The sequence below is a fragment of the Coenobita brevimanus genome, chromosome 77, assembly GCF_032717465.1.
Source record: "Coenobita brevimanus isolate Jiangsu-jjx chromosome 77, ASM3271746v2, whole genome shotgun sequence".
NCBI classification, from domain to species: domain Eukaryota; kingdom Metazoa; phylum Arthropoda; class Malacostraca; order Decapoda; family Coenobitidae; genus Coenobita; species Coenobita brevimanus.
Genome location: NC_137030.1, coordinates 474805 through 497379, shown reverse-complemented (window position 1 = coordinate 497379; position 22575 = coordinate 474805). Strand labels below are relative to the sequence as shown.

At 41.6% G+C, this 22575-nt stretch overlaps 1 protein-coding gene across 1 annotated transcript; it reads right to left on the bottom strand.

Annotated features, from left to right (window-relative positions):
- Window positions 1-15136: 15136 nt before the first annotated feature.
- Window positions 15137-21065, bottom strand: VGAT (vesicular GABA transporter). The gene is made up of 3 exons (XM_080279269.1): window positions 20718-21065; window positions 16579-16809; window positions 15137-16087 (listed from the first exon to the last, which is right to left on the bottom strand). Exons 1-3 carry the CDS (start codon window positions 21063-21065, stop codon window positions 15137-15139), a joined length of 1530 nt encoding a protein of 509 aa, XP_080135395.1.
- Window positions 21066-22575: the final 1510 nt, after the last annotated feature.

Below are 22575 nucleotides of genomic sequence, written 5' to 3'. Positions count from 1 at the left end.
CCCATCAACCACAATTAAACAGCTGCTTCTGTGGAGCTGTCATACAGGTACAGTGCAGTACATATAGAATTTAGGGATCCAACACCCCTCTGTAGTAGACAGTGCCTCACCAGATTCGGGCCAGGGTCCTTCTCATGACAAGGCATGGGGAAATATGTGGAGATTTGGCGTCTGAGTGGATGCCACGGTTGCTCCAGCCAGGGTGCACACACTGCACAGTGTCTTTATTTTCTTCCTATGTGTGGAAGGAAAGGACTTCCTAAGCCAGTTATTATTGTCTGAGGGTATCTGTGAAAAAAGTTGCCAGGTTATTAATAGTTAAATTTGACATTATTTGCATATAGGAAGTGTGGGAATTATACCACTGTGGAAGAGGTGGTAATAAAGCCTCCTGTGCCACCTACAATGTGGCCTTTCATGCAGGTGTCTGTGAAAGTGATTGCTTGTCCTGTTAACTACTATACTCTACTTCTAGTCTCTGTGTCTCTCTCTTTTCAGGCAGATTCTATGAAAAAACATAAATGTTTGTTTAGATTATAGATGTTGAACCCAGGGGTGTCGTTTGTGAAACCATTGGACAGAAGACTGGAGTTACCCTCTCCTGCAGACCACTATGCTCCCTCTGGGGGAACAGGGAGGGAGTTGAGAGATGTTTGTATAACCAGGCAGCTCCACTGCCCAGATGTACTGGTGTCACCATTATGAAGGCATCCCTCTGGTGATACCAAGAATTAAACAAAAAGTACATTTTTGTACTGATGGGATTAACATAGGCTATTTTCTATACATTTTTTTGTTTTGTGGTTACATCGATTCTTTGTATTTTCACAGAGATATTGTTTATAAGAACATTGAAAAACACAAACAGCACAAAAAACTTTCATTAGTTTCATTACTCCTGCCTGTGGGGGGGGGGGGAAGGGAGCTTTGGAAAGGGAAAGATCTTTGGGGGAAATGGTAAGATCCTTGGGGGGATGGTTGAGGAGCGGGGTAGCTGAGTGGTAAAGCCTGTGACTAGATTGCTAGGTCATGGGTTTCCTCCGCGCCCGGGTAGCTGCCTTTCCTGCGTAACGCTCTCCTGTAACTCTAGCAGGGCTATATGATCTATCTAGGTCTAGCTCGGGGGAATAATCCCTTTGGAGGAAGGGTGAGAGCCTTGGGGGAGGGGGAAGGGAAGTGCCATAGGAGAAGGGGGAGAACCTTGAAGGGAGGAGGACAGCCATGGGGGAGGGGGAGTGGTTGTTACTTTGGAGGAGGGGGAATGTCTTGAGGAGAAGGTAGGGGAAGAGTTCGTTGGGGCAGGGGGATATTCACTTTAACCCAGACTTTCGTCCTTTGGTAAATGAGACGGAGCAGAATACTTTCTTTTAAAAAGGAGAAAACATTTATATCTATCTCTCTATCTATAAGAAGGAAACAACAGCAACAAGAGTTGAAGATACACTGAGATATAAAGAGAAAAGGCATTTCTATCATCACGCTACTCATCGTGGACCCGGTCAGTGTTTAGTGTTTACCGTGTGACACGCACGTGTATGCTGTTGTGTTTTTTAAATTGTCCCTTTAATCTGCGGTTTAAATACTCGGTCCAAACAAACAAAACAGTGATGTATGTTGCAGTAACGTAAAAAAAAAAAAAAACGATTAATCATTGTGCGTGCGTGTGGCATAGATGATTTTGCAAGACATTATAGTTCAAAGATACGTAAGTTAGCCGATATTAGTGTTCTACCAAGTGAGGAAGCTATAGATTATAATTTTAAACAGGAGATTAGTATCAGCAAAGATTTATATTTTGCTGGTGGTGTCCTATCCTATCCTATCCTTTCCCAATTAACCTGCAAAAGACCCACTTCAATAGAAAATTTGGGAGACTTTCGCCAGTGTGGCAAAATAATACATCTTGAAAACTTTGCTTTGAATTCGTGATTTCGTGTGCTGGAACAAAGTGCGGAATTGTGAGTTTTTTTGCCTCATATGGTACTAGTCATGAAGAAGTGCCATGGAAAGGATGTATAACTTTATTGTTGTTTTATGTAGGATGCTCAACATCGAAAATCTCCGCCGAGCTAAAATGAACGAACTCTAGGCTTTAAATGGCTATCTCCGTCTGGAATGCTGAGCTTTAACAATAAATTAACAGTAGATTATGATGCTAGTCATGAAGAAGTGCTTTGGAAAGGATTTATATCCACTGTAATGTCTAATTCCGCCGATTCTTGTATACGGGAAATAGGCAGGAAAAGGACAAAAATCTCCACTGATTGTTCTTTCACCTTAACGTGGCCCAGACTTTTGTCTTTTTGTAACTCATTCCACGTGACGTGTCTTGGTAACGGAAAAACACATTGCTTCACTCGTACATCCTTCTCATAGCACTTCATGACCAGCATCATAGTGTTAGTGGGACCAAATTATTATTATAATAGCTTCACTTACGTAGTTCAGTGGCAGAAACAGCGCTTCGTCCTTCTCATAACACTTCGCGACCAACATGATGTTCCAGTGTGCATCTGTTTCTACCACTCGGCATTCAAGAAGGAGAGATGGCAATTCTAGGCCAAGTTAGAGTGAAATGAGTGTCGTGAAAGTGAGTGAACTGTGAGATATGTGTCAGACAGTCTCTTCGTGAAACATCTACGGTACATGAAACTGAAGCCATCGATAGAAATTCTAAAGATGATGTGTAGGGCAGACACTGATGCAGAATGGTAAGGTGAGTACTGATAGATGTTCCGCTTGTTTATGTATCTGGGTTATCTGTTTATCTCTCGATGTATATATCAAACTACCTGTCTGTCTCTTCTAACTATGTCTGTCTCTTTCTGTCAGTCCATCTGTATCACTCTATGGCTGTTTGTCCTCTTTCTATCTATTTGTCTTTCTGTCAATCCATCTGTAACTATCTGTCTGTCTGTCTACCTGTATCTGTTTGTCTATCAATCTAACTATCTATCTGTTCTGTCTACGTGTCTGTCTCACAGTCTATCTATCTGTCTGTCGGTGTATGTAGGTCATAGCTATATCAACAAATATTTCGGTATTACCATCTGCCCATCTATCCATCTGTCTTTCTACCTGTCTATCTATATGTCTATCTGTCTGTCTATATCTCTCAGTGTATGAAGGTCTTTATAGTTATCTGTACATTTTTTTCTGTATCTATCTGCCCATCTATCCATTTGTCTGTGTATCTATCTGTATGTGTGTGTGTCTGTCTGTATCTGTGGGTGCATGTAGGCTTTAGCTAGTACGTTTCTTGCGGTATCTGTCTACTATCTGTCCATCTGTCGATCTGTCTGTCTATATAAGGCTAGGTCTTTATCAATAGCTACCGTGCATTAATTAATTACGGATGTGTGTGTGTGTGTGTGTGTGTGTGTGTGTGTACTAGTATTGTAGTAGTAGTCGTCATCATCATCATCATCATCATCATCATCATCACCACCACCACCAGATATGAAATCAAACGCAGTCTTGTTTAATACATTTTATTCCAATATTTTCGCACTGACTCGTTTCAAAACAGCCAAAACCTTTACCAGAACAAACAGATTCAAAGTAGATGAAACCAGTACATCTATTGTATGTCTCAGAATTAGGTCACTGGCGGGTTTTAGGTCACGAAAAAGTTGAAAGTATGGAGACTGATAATTTTCCTAACATTAGCACAAGTTGCTTTGAAAATTGAAAGAAATATTGTGTGAAAAGAGCTTTGGCGTAATATCAAGTACTTTCTGAACAATACTATGCATCCATCTTGCCATAGCTAAGTATTTAAAGTGCTATATCGAAGACCGTCCATTTTTAACAGTTAAAAAAAAAATCCTTAATACTAGTTTCCTTATGGCTAAACTGAAGGATAGCTTTGTTCAGCAAGTAATTGTTATTATACCCAAGCTTGTTTTCACACGATATTTGTATAATTTAAACAATTTATGTTAATACGACGAAAATTATCAGTGTCGATATTCCATCTTCCTAGTACCCCCAAACTCGCAAGTGGTCTATTGGGTCCCTTGTGTTGTGTTAGGTAAGGCTGGCTTAGATAGACTAGAGAAAGGAAAGTGACGAACAAGGGCATAGATGGGAGTTTGATAAGGGGGGTAAGTTTTCACTCGAAATTTTTGAGATGCAACTAGTTAGATAGGTTAGGAAAAAGGAAGGTGATGGACAGTGGCACAGATAGGAATTTGATGAGTGGGGATGATTTTTTGACTAGTTCTTGAGATACAGCTGCTTAGAAGGTATTAGAATAATATTTAGATTGATAAAAAAAAATGTACAACCTTGAGAAATTAGGTGACAGTTCTTCGCAAACATTTTCCATGCTACTTCTCTCCCTTCTGTTCCGTCTTCCATACTCCTCTCTCCTCTCTTCTGCCCTTCATATTTCTCACTCCTTCCCAGGTGACAGCGAGTATTCAACCCCTACTCATACCCTTGTGTTATCTCCATATTCTGTCCGTTTATATATTGCCAGACTCCTGAATCCCGTAAAGGGTAGCCACAAACAAATCGTCTCCACGTTGTACTGTCCTTTCCCATTTGATTGCCCTCCCTCCAACTCACACGCCACCTCCCTCATAGCCTCCATCCATCCGACTCATCCTTAGTCTCTCCCTCCACTCATCCCCAGCTCTCCCTTATATATTTCCTCATGCACTCCATCCCTCCATCTCATCCTTGGTCTACCCGTCCACTCACTCCCACTCCCCCCTCTGTCATATATCTCCCCACATCATCGCTCCATCTCATTCCTGGTCTTCCCTTCCTCCACATAGTGCTGGTAGAGAAGTAACCTGTCAACCAGCTTTTGCTCATTGCTGTATCGAGTAAGTGAAGCAACCCAGAAACAGTTTTTGATGCCTGTTAGTAAATGAAAATAGGAATAAATGAATAAATGACTACCGGTACCCTGGAAAATATTACAGCAGTACCGGTATGTAGAAAAATAAAAAAATAGCTAGTGTCAAATAGTAACTGAAATAACCCAATACTTGAATGAATAAATTACCGATTTCCCGTTTATATTTTTATTTTAGGTAGAGTTCCCTCCCTCCATTTGGCTGCGCCCATGTTAACACACGTATTAACATCACATGACAAAGTAACTACAGAGGTAACGATAGTATGTTCACCCAAACCTGTCAAGAACCGAATTTAACCTAATATTCCTTTCTGTAACAATTTTCAGACAGTAGGCATGATAGGACAGATAGATATGGTACATAGAATAGTTCAGGATAGGATAGGATGATAGAGTCTGAGACGAATGATAGGTGTTGTTGTTGTTGTTGTTGTCGTCACCACTCCAGGTTCATCTCGTTGTGAACCCAGTGGACTCCAGGAAATGGGCAACCTTAAGTGGTCGCTCCCAGAGATCTTTTGTTGAGGTTATGTTGAAGGACTGTCCGTGTTTTGGTAGTGTGGTGGGTGTGGTGAGCGAGTGTGGTGTGGTGTGGTGTGGTGTGGAGGGATGCATCGCAGTGTGGGCATAGTGTGTTGTTTGTGAGTTGTAGTGTGTGTTGTGGTAGTGTGATGGGTGTGGTGAGTGAGTGTGGTGTGGTGTGGAGGGATGCATTGCCGTGTGGGCATAGTGTGTTGTTTGTGAGTTGTAATATGTGTTGTGGTAGTGTGGTGTGTGTGATGAGTATATGTGGTGTATATATGTGGTGGTAAGTGTGTAGTGGTGCGGGAGTCAGCATACTGTGTGGGCAGAGTGTATTGTCTGTGCGTTGTATTTTGTTGCTGTGATAATGTGGTGTATGTTGTGAGTATATGTGATGTATGTGGTGGTAAGTGTGTAGTGGTGTGGGGGTCAGCATACAGTGTGGGCATGGTGTATTGTCTGTGGGTTGTATTTTTGTTGTTGTCATTGTGTGGTGTATGTGGTACGTATGTGGTGTAAGTGCCAGGATCTTAAGTCACCCCGCTTTTCTTTAAGTTTCAGACCTTAGTAGATAAGTAGGAAGTGTAGATGAGTAGATTAGTAGTTTAATAGGCTAGGAAATGACAGTTTGAGTGGCTTGATAGGCATACAATAGTCCAAAATGTACTGGAATTCTCTCTCAAAGTCTGACTGTTGTGGCAAAGGGAGGCTAGCTAGCCACATAGCCTAATGGAACTTTACACAACTCGCCCCTTCATGTTTACATTTAAAGTCTCGCAATTTTTCAGTAACTATTGATTCTCTTTCTTTAATGTTATTTTAAAGCCCCTTGAATAAAATCTTAGGCTATGAACTGGTACTGAAAATATATGGGAAAGCTAAACCACTGTTCCTTTTGTGAAAATCTGGGGAAAAAATTGAAGGTTCGCTGAGGTGTCAGTTGGTAAGATTCCTGGAAGACTGTGGTACAAAAAATTGATCTTACAGACAACGATCAACGTACGTTCAGGCATCTACCCTTACACACTAACACGTAACAGCTTAAAACACATGGAAGACAAGATGGTGACTTCATCGCTTCACCGGAAATGACCTAAGTCACTCAGTTTACATCTTCATTTCAGTGACGTCACTGTCTTTTCAAGCTGATGACGTATTTTTGTAGTTAATTTTCCTAAAAATTGACGATTTTTACAGTTTATACTTAACTTCGGGAAGATTCCTAGCAATGAAGAGGGTATTTAAGGCTATATCTAACCCCTCCATTTTGAAAATCCACTCCAAACCTGAATGGAATAAAAACTAGAAAAATACCTCATCGGTTAGAAAGCATTAACATCCTTGTTTTCTTCTATGTGGAAAAAATCACGTGAAGCCCAATGGAAGCCAAGTAATACCGTTTCCAGATTAATTTCTGTATTTATTTTCCAGAAGACTCGAATTCTTGATATTTACATTTGCGATATTTTTCTAGGAAACTTGAATGACGAATATTTATATCGTAGTTATTTTTTTCAAGTCACAGTCGTTGTGCTTCTTTCAACTTAACTTGGCCTAGATTTTCGTCCTTTTGCAGCTCAGTGGCAGGGAAAGGCGGTACTACATATCTATATCCTTTCCATAGCTCTTCTTCATGACTAGCGTAGTATTTCAGTGTTAATCTATTATTACAACTCACATTCAAGATGGACAGATGGCAGTTTTAGGCTAAGTTAAGCTGATAGGAGCATATGTACCCATTTTGTTTATTTTAAAACATTTCACCTCATTTTCTTAAACATTTCACCCATTTTAAAAATATTTCACCCCATTTTCTTGAACATTTCACCCCATTTTCTTGCACATTTCATCCCGTTTTATTTATTTTCAACACCTCATTTTCTTTTATCAAACATTTCACCTCATTTTCTTAAACATTTCACACAATTTTCTCCATTTGCAAACATTTCACCCCTTTCACTCTGTTTTCTTTTGTTTTCCACCATTTCACCCCATTTTCTTTTGTCTACAAACATTTCAACATTATTACAAGAACATGTTTATTCCTTAACATTATTGGAAGACTTGGTTACATTATGGAAGACTTCGTTACATTATAAAATCTTAAATAATGGAACAGTTTGATAATTGAATTAGTCTAGTGCTATAATTTGATAACTGGTAAGCATTATTACCCTTATATCTACAGTGGAAGACTTGAGTTGTATTCTAATAGGCGTAGGAGTCTCCGTGGCACCGTTCTCTTGGCGATTTAGTGTGGGCATTTCACCGTAACATTATCTTTAAGGATAATGAGGTGTAATATGGAGACTAAATCGCTTAGCAAGAGGTGTTAAGAGGCCTCCAGTGCTAATTAGAATGCAGGGCTTAACAATACCCTATCTGTATAATATGTTACAGTATGGAACAATTATATAAAACACACACACACACAGCAATGCATTCAGATTCCTCATTGACATTAATATTCCTTATAATGCTCCACAGGCAGTCCATATATTGCGCTGCTCTTCTTATGTGTTGTGCGGACGGCTCAGACAGGGTTATGGGTGCCTACCTTAACTCAGTTCCATAGGTGAATCATTCTCCCACTCCTGCGGCATTTTTTTTTTTTTAATGCAAAGAAAAAAGAACCAAAGGCTTGAAATCCCTCAAGATCGTTCCCTCCAAAAAAAAATAAAAACAAAATAACAGCCAAATTCAAGATCCTGGAAGACCCTGGAAGTTATGCCGCCATCTTTTTTTTTTTTTTTTTTTAAATCAATCCTGGTCCCACTGCCGGACTCACACCCACACCAACAGGCTGAGCCGTCCTCACAGCACCCACGATACTACGAGGCGCTATTTACGGACCATCCTGTATTATTGGAAGACTTAAGCCGGTAGTCTCGTTAAGGGAGCTCCCTAACATCTCTTCCTAAGCGATTTATTGTACTACACCTTGCCGTCCAGTTCTGTGTTATTCAAATCATTCTAATATCGCCATACTCTGCATAAATAACGTACAAAACGATATTACCCGGCCGTATCCAAAAATAAATCACTAAGGAAGAGATGTTAGGGAGTTCGAGAGTATATAAACCAGATTCACAAACAAACACAGTTAATACCACGTCGTAACCTACAGTTCATTCACTCTAACTTGGCTCTATACTTTCCACAGCACTTCTTCGTGACTAGCACCTTATTTTAGCGTTAATCTCAGAAATGTAAATGAAGATATGGCAGTTTAACTCTTACAGTCTGTTCACTCTCACTTGGCCAAGATTTTCGTTTTTTTTTGCAGCATATTTCGTGTAGCTCGGTGCCAGAATAAGACGTTTCTGGGACTGTCTTTACTTTCCATGGCACTTCTTCGTGACTAGCATCGTATTCTAGTCTTAGTTGTTACACCTTAGCATTCAGGATGGAGAGATGGCAATTTTAGGCCAAGTTTAAGTGAAAAGAGTAAAGCAACCACGACAATGTATACTTTCCTCAGCACTTCTTCGTGACTGGCATCGTGTTATAGTGTTAGCTGTTACACCTTAGCATTCAAGATAGATAGGTGGTAAATTTAGGCCAGGTTAGAGTGAAAAGAGTGTAGTTACGAGACGGAATAAATCGTAAACCAGAATGTGTTTGTGAATCCGGAATCAAGATATGCTCGTAGTTCACCATCTTGAAAATCTTACAACAATTCCAGACACTAAAGATCTTGGGAGAAATTAACCCTTTCCGTACCATCACGTCTCTTAGGAAGCCTCTTAATGCCTCTCTCTTAGCGATTTAATATGCCTGTTCCTCCTTAACAGTCTTCTGTGTGCTATTTTTGTCTAGTTACTGTCAATATAGTTTGTCAGTAACATACAAAAGAATGTTGAAGGTGTAAAAATCAAAATAAATAGCTTAGCAAGAGGTGCTAGGAAGGTGCCTGTGTTTGGACATTTTACAAACGTCACAAAATAAATCGCTCAATTAAAGGCGTTGCGGAATATCCAAAATCCACCCCAAAACGTCATCACACGGGGTATATAACAGCAAAATTATTTCCATTCATTTCAATACAGTTTTTCCTCATCTTCATATTCTCCCTAACACCTCTGCCCTAGCGATTTATTCTTTGCATTATTCTCCAACATATTCTCAGCTACGTACGGTAACATTTTTTCCGTACGGTATTAATAGGGACTTTTCTTTAAATTAATAACATCCAGCATAATGTGCAGGTGTGATATCGAAAATAAATCGCTAAGGAAGAGGTGTTCAGGAGCCAGCAGCATATATTGTAACCTCACTCGTCTCTTCAGTTACCTGCTTACAATATTCTGAATCAAATTTTGAATATCCGAGTTTAAAAAAAAAAAAAAAAAGAAGGAAAGAATAATCATGGGTTTAGTCGGCCTCGTAAAACCTCTTCCTTAGCGATTTATTTTTTTCATTTTCCACCATCGTTTTCTCGCGTCTTTTTTTTTTTTTTTTTTCGAGATTAATCGCCAAGGAAGAAGTGTTAAGCAGTTTCCTAGAGAGTACAGGCTTAACAGTTTCCCTCATAATATTGCAACATTATCCTTATCATGACCACACTTATAAATAATAATAATAATAATAATAATAATAAATCTCGCTCCTCAAACACAATCTTACAAATACTTGAGAACAGCGATAAATTTTTGGACAGAAAAAAGATTTTGAAAAGAATTATAGACATGTCCTTTTTAGAAAACGTGTGTGTGTGGGAAATGGGATGATGATGATGATGATGATGATGATGATGATAAAGATGACGATGATGATGATGGTGGAATGTATAGTGGGAGCAGACAGGAATTATTTTTATTTGCACAACGGCATAGGAACCGAATAAAATTATCTATCTGTCTGTTTATCTGTCTATCTATCTATCTATCTATCTATCTATTTTTGTGTAGTAGCGTCAACGTTGTGTCCTTAATATAGCAACAAACAGCAAAATTCCCAGCCAGACATCCCCGCGTCGCTATATTGATCTACCCAAACAAGCCGCATCTTCTTCATCTCTTTCTCATCACCCTCTCCTCCTTCTTAATCCCTCCTTCTCTGCCTCTTCATCTCTTCCTCCCCCTCCTCCCCATTTCTTCTCCACCTTCTCTTCCTCCTCCTCCTCCTCCTCATTCCTGTTTCACTTTCATCTCCTCCTCCTCATTCTCTCCTTCTTCTTAATCCTTTCTTCTGCTCTGTTTCTTCATCTTCTTTATCACTTCCTCCCTCTCTACTCCATTTCTTCTTCATCATCTCCTCCTCCTCCTCCTCCTCCTCCTTATTTCTTCCTCATCTTCATCTCTTCCTTCCCATTTTTTCTTTTTCTCGCTTCTCCCAAATCTTAAGTATTTCGCAAAGTTTTTTTTCTTTTATATCAAATGCGTTAATATTAATGTCATTTTTGTGATTTTCCGAAATTTTGACGTTGTAAATCCGGAAGGGGTGGCCACAGGCGAATCGCATCCATGGCTCGTATTCTTGTTGGTTAAGGAAGGTCCCTAACACCTCTTCCTTAGCGATTTATTTTCCTAACTACCCATTGACATCCACTTTTGTGCTCCTTTTATCTTTTCATTTGTAGATTCCATAACACACAAGAATATTTTAATGGGGAAGATACAGAAATAAACCACTAAGGAAGAGGTGTTTGTAAGCTTCCTAACTACGCAAGATTACGGCCCCCCTGTCTCCTGTCATCTGTCTGTCTTCTCTCCAACTCACAGTACTCTCACTCATATACTTCTGTCACTCACTTACACTCCAGTTGACAGTAGGAGTTTATATGGCACTCAGATTGAAATAATGCTTTGTACTAAAATTTTCGTTGCTAAGGTGGAGAAAGAATGCATTTTAAAAGTGTGTGTGTGTGTGTGTGTGTGTGTGTGTGTGTAGATGGATGGATGGATGTGTGTGTGTGTACATGGATAGATGGATGGATATGTGTGTGTGTGCGTGTGTGTGTGTGTGTGTGTGTGTGTGTGTGTGTGTGTGTGTGTGTGTGTGTGTGTGTGTGTGTGTGTGTGTGTGTGTGTGTGTATGTGTATGTGGTGTGTGTGTGTGTGTGTGTGTGTGTGTGTGTGTGTGTGTAGATGGATGGATGGATGTGTGTGTGTGCATGGATAGATGGATGGATATGTGTGTGTGTGCGTGTGTGTGTATGTGTATGTGGTGTGTGTGTGTGTGTGTGTGTGTGTGTGTGTGTGTGTGTGTGTGTGTGTGTATGTGTATGTGGTGTGTGTGTGTGTGTGTGTGTGTGTGTGTGTGTGTGTGTGTGTGTATGTGTATGTGGTGTGTGTATATGTATGTGGTGTGTGTGTGTGTGTGTGTGTGTGTGTGTGTGTGTGTGTGTGTGTGTGTGTGTGTGTGTGTGTGTGTGTGTGTGGAGGGATAGGCTGTGGTTTGATCCCTCACCTTTAAGGCTAAACTCTGTGACGTCACACTCCCGCCTTGTTCCTGCAACACACACACACACACACACACACACACACACACACACACATCCGTCCTTCGATCCATCCATTCATTTACCCATCCATCAGTCCATCGATCCAGTCATGTGTGTGTGTGTGTGTGTGTGTGTGTGTGTGTGTGTGTGTGTGTATCCGAAATTACGTATTGCTCACTGAAGTTTTTTAAAAGGACAGTCTTATTTTTAAAAGCAACAATAGTTCGGGGTAATAATGAAAATAAGGAAGATTATGAAGGAGCGAGAAAATAATAATAATGATAATAATAATAATAATAATAATAATAATAATAATAATAATAATAGCAGTAATAACTCTAACTATCATTCATGTAAATCGTCACTAACAATAACTCCCAAGATCATTCATATTATACACAGAGGACTCCGTAACTCCTCTTCTGTAGCGATTTATTTTACATATTACACATCAGTAGCTTCATTTTTTTTAAATGTTAAGTATATTGATGTTAACTTGAAATAGATAAAATCCAAAGGAATGTTGTACTGCGTAATGTTGACTAAATCGCTAAGCAAGAGGTATTAGGCCTTTCATGTCACCTAGAATACAATATATGATCACTGAATGCCTGAGAGACTGACTAGGAGTGAAGGCTGATGGAAGCTTAAGTGGCATGAGAGACAGGTAATTAATTTCTGAGAGAGAGAGAGAGAGAGGTTGGTGTGTGAGATAATTTACTAGGTAGTGGAGTTAGTGGTGATTTAAGTAGTAGTTGGAGTAGTAGTAATAGTAATAGTAATAGTTTAGTAGTAGTAGTAGCAGTAGTAGTGGTAGTAGTAGTTCTGCCACATGCATAACCATTAACCTTCAACTCCTCAAAACACCATTACACATTAGATAATTATTTGTTGATCTCATTTCTAAACCAACATTATTTTCCCCCATAAGAGTTCAGAAATACAGGATGGTCCATACATAACGCTGCTTTTCCCTCCCCAGATGCTTTCTTGCGTGTTGTCGGGACGGCTCTGCGTTATCAGTGCCTTGTAGCTATCATTTCTTAGACCGCCACACCACCCACGCCCACACCAGCAGACTCAGCCGTCCACACAAAACGTAAGATAACACCAGGAGGGAGATAAGTAAAATATTGGCTTCAGTTTTTCGCACTAGCCTCTCTCTTTCTCTTACTCACTTCGACAAGAATCTCACTGCCAGCGCTTTCATGTTTCCCCATCGACTGAAACTTCACACCTAAAAAAAGCGCTGTTTCCAGTTTCACAAGAGCCAGAATCACACACATCTTCGACGAAGCTTCACTGCAAGATGACACAAGTGTGAAATACCGCTGTTTCATGTTCTTCGACCAAATTTCACTGCAGGGATGAAACAGCCTAAATTAAGCGCTGTTTCAAGTTTCACAATAGCCAAAAAAATGTTCTGTTTCGAGTTCCACAATAGCCAGAATCACACACACTTCGACAAAAACATCACTGCTAGCTGAGACAACCTAAAATAGCGCTTGTTTCACGTAGCGCGCGCCGTAACTAATTTCGCGCGCGTTTTTCAGTTTCTTGTAATAGCCTATGTTACAGCCTGTGCTAGTATGATCTACACTAATATTTAAACAGCACAGGGGAGCCTTAACTTTAATCACTTTTATATTGGAAGACTTTGTTTACGTTTGGAAGACACGAGTTCGAGTCAGCTTAAAAAAGAAAAAAATCGTACTCCTTTCACCTTAACTTGGCCCAGATTTTTCATCCTCTATCTGTTTATTTGACGTAGCTTAGTGGAAATAATGCCACGGCCCTACACTCATTCCCATGGCACCTCTTCGTGACTAGCATTATATTTTAGATCTCTTATCGCAAAACTTTCAAGACGGTGAGGTTGTAAGTTAGGTTGTTTCTTCACTCTTTCCATAGCACTTCTTTGTGACTAGCATCATATTCTAGCGCTAAACTCTTGCCACAACTCAGCATTCAAGATGGAGATGGTACGTTAAGATTCCCATCAGCACTTCTTCGTGACTAGCATCATAGTCTTGCGTCAACCAACTCAGCATTCAAGATGGAGAGATGATAATTCTAAGCCAGGTAAGAGTGAAAGGAGTATACCTGACAGTACCTCTGCTGACACGCATTATTGTTATTATTATTAGTATTATTTATTTTTATACGGGAGCTGACAAATCCTAGCTGACACGGGCAAAATCCTGACACTAAAAGGCCGAATTCTGGTCATTTGGAGGCTCCCTTAGCACAGTCTCCCTTGTGATTTATTCTGTCGTTTACGCTAGAATATTCTCCTGTTTTTTAGGCTGTTTATATTGTTCTGATATCAACGTGGTTTCCTTAAATGTGTGTGTGTGTGTGTGTGTGTGTGTGTGTGTGAATTACGAGATGATAAATTGTGTGCGTGTGTGTGTGTGTGTGTGTGTGTGTGTGTGTGTGTGTGTGTGTGTGTGTGTGTGTGTGTGTGTGTGTGTGTGTGTGTTTCTGTTTGTGTCGATATTTCATAACAAACATTTAGGAAACTATTAATGTGTAAAAGGCAGAATTAAGTCACAAAGATAGACGTGCTAGAAAAGGCTCCTAACAAACGAGTCTAGGGCCTACTAAAAGCTAGGAGGCCAGTCATATTATTGCTTCGTAACACTATATTGGTACCTTCTAAACCTCACACCGCCAGACTCCTAAAAAGTTGTCATTTCCGCCGACGTCTCTATATATATCTCTCTCCCCAAATCCACAGTCCATATATCCACGCAAACATTTATATATATATACTTTTATACACTTTGTGCACAGAAGTTGATTTTTTTTTTTATATCCTAGAATGGTTTATAGATATTGTAAGTTTAAAGGTTGATTTTTGGTAGCACTTGGTAGTCTGGAGCAAATTTGAAATCAAAAATGTTTTTCGTGTAATTAACGTCGCCGCAGATGTAGATTTCAAGGTGCCAATTGCTGAGATGCCCTGTTTCAAAATTTGCTGTCATTTTTGCGAACTGGTTTTAAGCCACGTTCTGTATTCACATATAAACATATACGATCAACTGAGTCTCGTGGTTAATTTTTTTTTTTATAGGTAGAACGAGATATGGGGACGTTGTTTGCATTCTTCTTTCCCTGTGTATCCTACAGAAACATATCTTACATAACGCACGAGGCTACAGTTTGACCTGCAGGTAGAACAAGGATGGAGAAGTTGTTTGCTTTCTCCGCTCCTTGTCTCTCCTGTCAAAACAGTTCTTACGGAAAACAGTTGATTCGTAAGTTTTGTTTTTGAATCAGGGTACTGAATTTGTCATTTAGAAAGGCAAGCCGATTTGGAAAGCGGCGACGAGGGCGTAGAAAGAGGTAGTGATGCCGATGGAGCCGAAGAGGAAGCCAAGGAAAATTACAAAATAGTCGTAGGCAATGTCCCCCATCTCTAGCTTCCCCGCCTTTATTTTCAAATGGAAGTAGCAGGGCCAGATGAAGGACAACATGGTGCCTGTGAACGACCCGATGAGGCCCATGAGAATAGCGAAGTGGGGGATGGAAATGGCCATAAGGATAGTGAAAACGACCACCAAGACTCGAATCGCAAGCGCCCAGACTTTGAGCTCCCCGTCAAGGGCCCACACAGAGGGAAAGACGGTTTTCGGCCGCCCGCGGAAAAACGTGACTTCGATGATTTCCACGGCGGCATAGTAAGGCAGCGGGTAGGAGAGCATTGCCTTTATTACCAGGATGATATTCACGAAGCCTTTGAACGTGGGATTGGGGAGATTATTAGTGATTACTTCCTCGGTGTCCTCGGCCCAGGTCAGGAAACCGACGTAGCCGAAAAGTGCTTTGAAGAGCGCGGCGGCTATGTGACTCCAGTTCAGCATACAGGTAAACTTGGAGCGATCTATCAAATTATATTCCAAGGTCGGCAGGAAAATGTGCGAAGTGTAGCTGAAAACGATGATCCCCAGCGCAATGGGGAACTCCAGCAGATCGATTCGAAACATCACCTTGGACCAGGCCCAGGAGCCGGCGTTCCCGATGCAGTAGGCGAAGATGATGATGTTGATGGCCAGATGGGCGACCATGCACCAGAAGGAGAGGGTGGAGACGTGGTGGAGGTTCTTGAGGAAGCCGCAGGGCAGCAGGAACAAGCCACATATCATCATCCAAGACCGAGCGTCTATTGGCCCGTCAGGAAAACTGCCGATCATCAGGTCCCCACACAGCACCACGTATAAAATGCACGTCATCAGCAATTCTATCAGCTGTTGGCGGGAAAATTAAATTAGAATACAGTAACAACAACAACAACACTAATAATAATAATAATAATAATAATAATAATAATAATAATAATACTGTAATAATGCCGAGCCACTTAAAGGTCAAAGAACAGTATACAGCCTCCACTAAAGACGATAGCTGTTAAATGAGCCTTGAGGTAGGGTTGTGAAGCTATTGATTTTTACAAAGAAAAAAAAAGCAAAATTAAAAGGGGGAAAAACAGAAATTGCATTGGTTGTAAAGGTGGTTGAAGGTGTGTGGTTCAGAGGACGGTGAATGAGAGGCTGGGTGGTGGTAGTAGTAGTAGCAGAAGTAATTAAAAAGTATTGGAAGTGATAATGGTAGTGGTAAGAGCTTAACAAGAAGCAGTAAGATTAGTAGAAGCAGTATAATAATAATAATAATAATAATAATAATAATAATAATAATAATAATAATAATAATAACAATAGTAGCAACAAATCCACCTCACCTGAGCCGAGTTTACAATCTTGCCTCCCCACTTCTGTCCAAACACTTCTCTTGCGATGCCCTTATAGCTTGACCTGACCCTCACCAGCTGACCCTCATCGTTGACCTCGTACAGACAGTCTACGAGGATCTTGCCCGTGTAGCAGCAGATGTAGGCTATTCCCACCATAGCCACAATAGCCCAGTAGCCTCCATGTAGCACAGCGTATGGCAGGGACACGATGAACATGCCCTGGAAAGCAGAAGGGAAGGGAGAGCTGGTTCAGGTGGTTGGACTGATGAGATGGGGTGGGCATGGGAGGGTATGAGAGAGAGAGAGAGAGAGAGAGAGAGAGAGAGAGAGAGAGAGAGAGAGAGAGAGAGAGAGAGAGAGAGAGAGTTAAAAATAGTTCAATACCGTACAAAATGTGTGTTGGTGTTCATGCATGTGTGTGTGTGTGGGGGAGGGAAGTGTTTGTGTGCGTGTGTGTGTGTGTGTGTGTGTGTGTGTGTGAGAGAGAGAGAGAGAGAGAGAGAGAGAGAGAGAACCATTTTCCCCTTGGCTGCATTATAGCATTAGGACCCCCTGAACCGTCACAACATTATGTCCTTCTAATTTAATACGGAAATAGGGACCTGGAGAGTTCATTGGACGGTTGCCTGTCTTATTTTTTCTTGAGAGAGAGAGAGAGAGAGAGAGAGAGAGAGAGGAAACCAGGTCGAAACTATTCTTTTTTCCGTTCATGCTCTCTCTCTCTCTCTCTCTCTCTCTCTCTCTCTCTCGGCAACATGTGGAGAAAATATTGATTGCACCTCTCTCCCTCCTCTCTCTCTCTCTCTCTCTCTCTCTCTCTCTCTCTCTCTCCATTACCTGCAGATGTCTCGTATTTCGCATTACCTCATTGTTATTTCTCTTTCTTCCCTCTTCCTTTCCCTCTCCCTCCCTTTCTTCCCTCCCTTTCTTTCTTTCTCCTTCCCTTTTTTTCTCTCCCTTTTCTCCCTCCTTCCCTCCCATTTTCCCTCCTTCCCTCTCTTTCCTTCCCCATACTATCTCCTTCTCGATGTTAACTTTGGGTAACAGTTTATTTTTCATTACCTTCCTTCTTCTCTCTCCCCTTTTCTCCCTCCTTCTCATCCAGCCTCCCTCCGTCCCTCCGTTCCCTCCCTTCCTTCCTCCGTCCCTCCATTCCCTCCCCATCTCCCTCCGTCGCTCCATTCTCTCCACTATCTCCTACGCGGTGTTATCTCAGGGTTGTCAGTAGTAATGAGTCTCCACTCCCTCCGCCCCCATCTTTTGTTGCACAGAAAACGGGAACCTGATACAAGACAATCTCACATGTAATGGGTTTCGATTTTCACTTAAGTCTGTCGCTCATTCCGTCTTTCCCAGGCGAATTAGGCCTCAAAAATGAACTGATTTGTATCTTGTGATAGAGTCTGTTTTCACGCAAGTCTGTCGCCCGTTCTGCCTCCTCGAGACAAATTATTCTAAGCTAATTTGTATCTTATGACATTTTTCGAGAAATGGATAGATATTTATAATTTTGATGGCTAATTTCAGAGTTGGCAGGAATTGTAGTAAAACTGACTTGGGATTTTCGCTTAAGTCTGTCCCTCATACAATGCAGAGCAGTGGATGTTGGAGAGGCCCTTATGAGAGAGGGCAGCGTTTGGAAACTTCCTTTTCTGTTGTTTGCAGTTGATACTGTATTGGTAAGTGAAGACTAAGGGGAACTGCAAGGCTTGACGAATGAGGTGGGGAGAGAGGCTTGGTTATGAGTTTCGTAGCGTATGTGAGAAACGGAATCTAAAGATGAATGCTTGAGTAAAGTTGTGCTCTTTGAGATAAATGAAGTCAGCAGAATGTACAGTGAGGTTGGATGATGAGGAAATGGAAAATGTGAGTACATTTAAGTACATGGGTAGTGTGATAAGTAAGGATGGAAGTTTGGAGGATGAAGTGCTGGAAAGGGTACAACAAGGAAGAAAGGTTGCTGGTTCTTTGAGAGCAGTGATAAGAATTATGGATGTGAGCATGGAAGTAAAAAAGTCACTGCATGACAGTATTGTGATACCAACTCTAACATTGAAGCGACGCTCGGATCTTGTTGGAAGGACACAAGAGTGAGAGCAGTGGAAATGAGTTTTTTGAGGGGAGCATCTGGAGTTACATGGAGAGACAGACCGACAAAATTAATGAGGGAGTGAAGGAGCGTTGTGGTGTGGATGTGGATGTGATAGAAAGCGTTAAGAGAAATACACTGAGGGTCTGGCCATGTGGAGACGATGGAGTATGAATGAGGAGGGAGAGGAGGGAGGAAACAGGATGAGATGGAGGGATGGAGTGAAGAGGTATTTGAGAGAGGGGATATAAGTCGGGGGGAAAAGTAACGAGATGGCAGAGACTGAGAGACTAACCAGGAGAGTGAGTAAGGAGGAAGGGGTAGGGGGGGGAGAGCAAGGACGAGATGGAGGGATGGGGGGAGAGGTATATGAAAAGAGGGTGAGTTGGAGAAAGGGCAGTAAGATGGAAAAGAACAGGTAACAGGAAGGCTATTCGTTTGTGGCCACCCCTTATAGAATTAAGTCGTCTGGAGATGGATAGATAGGTAGATAGATAAAGGTACTGTAAATAGATAGGTAGGTAGGTAGGTAGGTAGGTATTGTAATTGGATAGACAGACAGATGAAGTAGGTTCCGTCATGGGCTCTCTCTCAACCCTTTCCCCAAATTTGGTTAAAATCGGGGGAGGGGGGGGGAATGCTTTAGTTATCTGCTTTAAGAGGATATTTCGGTGTAACATGTAGGCAAAATCGCTAAGGAAGAGGTGTTACGAACGCTATCAGACATGCCAAAACATTGTCATTTTTTTTTTTCTTACATACAAACCTGACTTTCGTACGGTTCTTTTCAACACGTAAGTTTCAACGATAAATCTGTTTCCGTTTACCGTCCCGCATTCGGTACGATGAAAATCAGGACTTTTGAATGAAAGTCATACGAAAATGATTGATAAAGAACGATGATTTGCGAGATAGATTTTGTATGCCAATATGAAAACAACAACAACAACAACAACTACTGCTGCTACTACTACTACTACTACTACTACTAGGCCTACTACTGCTACTACTACTACTACTACTACTATTGATATTACGGCTATACTTACTTCACCTTAACATGGCCCAGATTTTCGTCTTTTTCAACCCATTTCACAAAACTCAGTATCAGAAAAAGACAGTGTTACAGTTCTAATGTTTTTCATAGCACTTCTTCGTGATTAGCATTGATTTCCGTCTTTGAGAGTTCTTTAAATATCCGAGGATTTTAGAGCTAGTCTCCTTCATTTACTGTTTGGTGTGTGTGTGTGTGTGTGTGTGTGTGTGTGTGTGTGTGTGTGTAACGCCAAGAGAGCTAGTTTTGTTATTATTATTTTTTTCACTTTTTGGGGTATATTTCTGAAATTGTGTACATCTGCAAAGCATGATAATTGTTTGTGGACCAGAATTTTGACCTTACTTCTAAAACACACACACACACACACACACACACACACACACACACACACACACACACACACACACTGAAAAACATAAATCATCTTGTCATTAAAATATATCAGATCCAACACCAACATCGTATCAAGAAAGTTACGCTGGCCAAGTTAGAGAAAATTTTTGCCTAACACTGTTTCCCTGACGACGGTACCACAATCCTAACGCTGCTGTCACTGTTACTACCACCACTAACACTACCACAACTACTATTATGTGAAAAAATCTTCCTTTTATTTATTTATATAGCATTAGTGACACCAAAACTGCCTCTACTACCAACATTGCTACCACTACGGTACTGCCACAGCTGCTGTTACCCCTACCACAGCTAACCACAACTAGCCTACCACAATCCAGTATGTACTTTGTATTTACTACTACTACAACTACTACTGCTACTACTACTACTAGTAGTTGTAGTACTACTGTGACTATTGCTGTCACTATCACTGCTGCTAGTAAAACAGTCTTCAAACTGATAGCAATGGTTACCACTATCTTCAGTTACCACAGCTGCCACTACCACCGTTGTCACTACCATCACTACCATAACAGTGACTATTAATACTATGACTATTAACCACGTCTGCCTGTTATTTACCTGTATGGCATTGGTGACATTCCATCCTGCCTGCCACTCTGTTATCATGTCATGGTCGCCCCCCTCCACCCCAACCGTTGACACACTACCGACACTCCCCTCCCTTTGAAGGGCTGGGGGGGCTCCGTCTAGGCTCCCACCCTCCCCCACACCCCCCTCCCCTAACCCTGACCCCTCTCCCTTAACGGAGGTCATCTCAACATCGCCCCTGTTTCGACCATGTTTAGCAAAATTCAATCTCTCGTCAGGTCCCCCCAAACAGGACTCCGGAACAGCTGCTTTGACCCCATCCCATATCACCGACGCTCCGTAAAGCACTCCAGATAACGGCGGTAAACGGAACGGCATTGTGGTGGCCTGTGGTGGATGCGGTTGTGGTTAAATTCTGTCGCCAGGAGGGTGGGCTGAGTGTGGGTTTGTGCCGGTGATCAGAGCCGCAACTGTTAGAGTGGTATTTTCGACACCTTGTTTTCTTTTGCTGTCAGACTAAGTTCATTTCGGCATTTTTGGTTGACTGTGGTGGCTGTGGCGGTAGTGCCTGTGGCTGATTCTGCTCCCTGGAGTTGTGGCTGGAGTGGGTCGGAGCCGGTGGTCACAGAAATGGATTTTGTGTGTGGGTTTTGGTCACACTCCCACTCCTTAGTCAGACTATTATCATCTTGGACTGTTTCTAAGCCTTGGGTTGTCTCCAGTGTGGGTCACTTCCTGTTTTTCGTCTTTTTATTTTCCTCCCGGGTTTTGTGGTTGGGGTGGAGAGGGTTTTGCGGTGGCAGGCAGGAGATCTAAGGCAGCAGGCACTTTCCCGGTAGCCTGCTGGGCCCTACTGAATAGGCTACCCCCTGCTAGCCTACCTCCCCTCCCTCAGCTCTCGACTCGCGCAACCAGTCAATACTATAGCACAAGCGCTGCTCCTTCAGCATCGCCCCTACCTAGCCCTCCACCCCCCTCCTCTGTCTGTCTGTCTGTCTGTCTCTCCACTCACCCATTTTCCCTCTGTCTCACCCACTCACTCACTCACCCCTCTCGTTTTTCTCACATTCATATTTCCTTTTTCTGTTAACTCCTCTTACACCTGCTCACTCATCATACACATTACCGCCTCTCTCTCTCTCTTTCTCTCTCTCTCTCTTTCTCTGTATATAGATTATACTTGTTTATACACATATGAATAAATATATATAAATAGATATAGGTGCATTTTCTCACCTTTTTCCTCAGTCACACATCTTACTTCCGTTTATTTTTTCATCCTCTCTATCCATTCCTTCATTCTCATCCTTCCTTCCTTCCTTCCATCCTTCCTTCCTTCCTCCTTTCATTCCTTCGTTCATTCTTTCTTACCATCCATCTTACCTTCCATCCTTCCTTTTTCCTTTTTCCTTTTTACCATCCTTCTTTCATTTCACTCCTTCCTTCCATCCTTCATTCTTCCAGCCTCACTTCTTTCCCTCCTTCATTCCTTTCTTTCTCCTGTAAGTGGTTTTATGATTTAGTGATACCGCCTTCCTAACAGTGTCGTAGCTACGTGAGAGCCAGGGGGGGGGGACCTCCAGTCATACCTTTGCCTGCTCCCCACAGCCCTTCCCCCCCCTTTGAAATTTCGGATGGATTGATGTGTAGACAGTGTGTAATGTTGTCTACCTATCTTTGTCTGTGCCATCCTTGATATCCCTCTCCTCCTTTCCCCCTCCATTTCTCACACATTTACTCTCCTAGCCAGTCTCTCATTCTCCATCCTCTTCACTCTATCCCTCTATCTCATCCTTGTTCTCCTTCCCCTACACCACACTCACATTCACTGTCCTAGTCAGTCTCTCATTCTCCCTCCTGTAGTATGGAAATATGACCCAGACAGCTT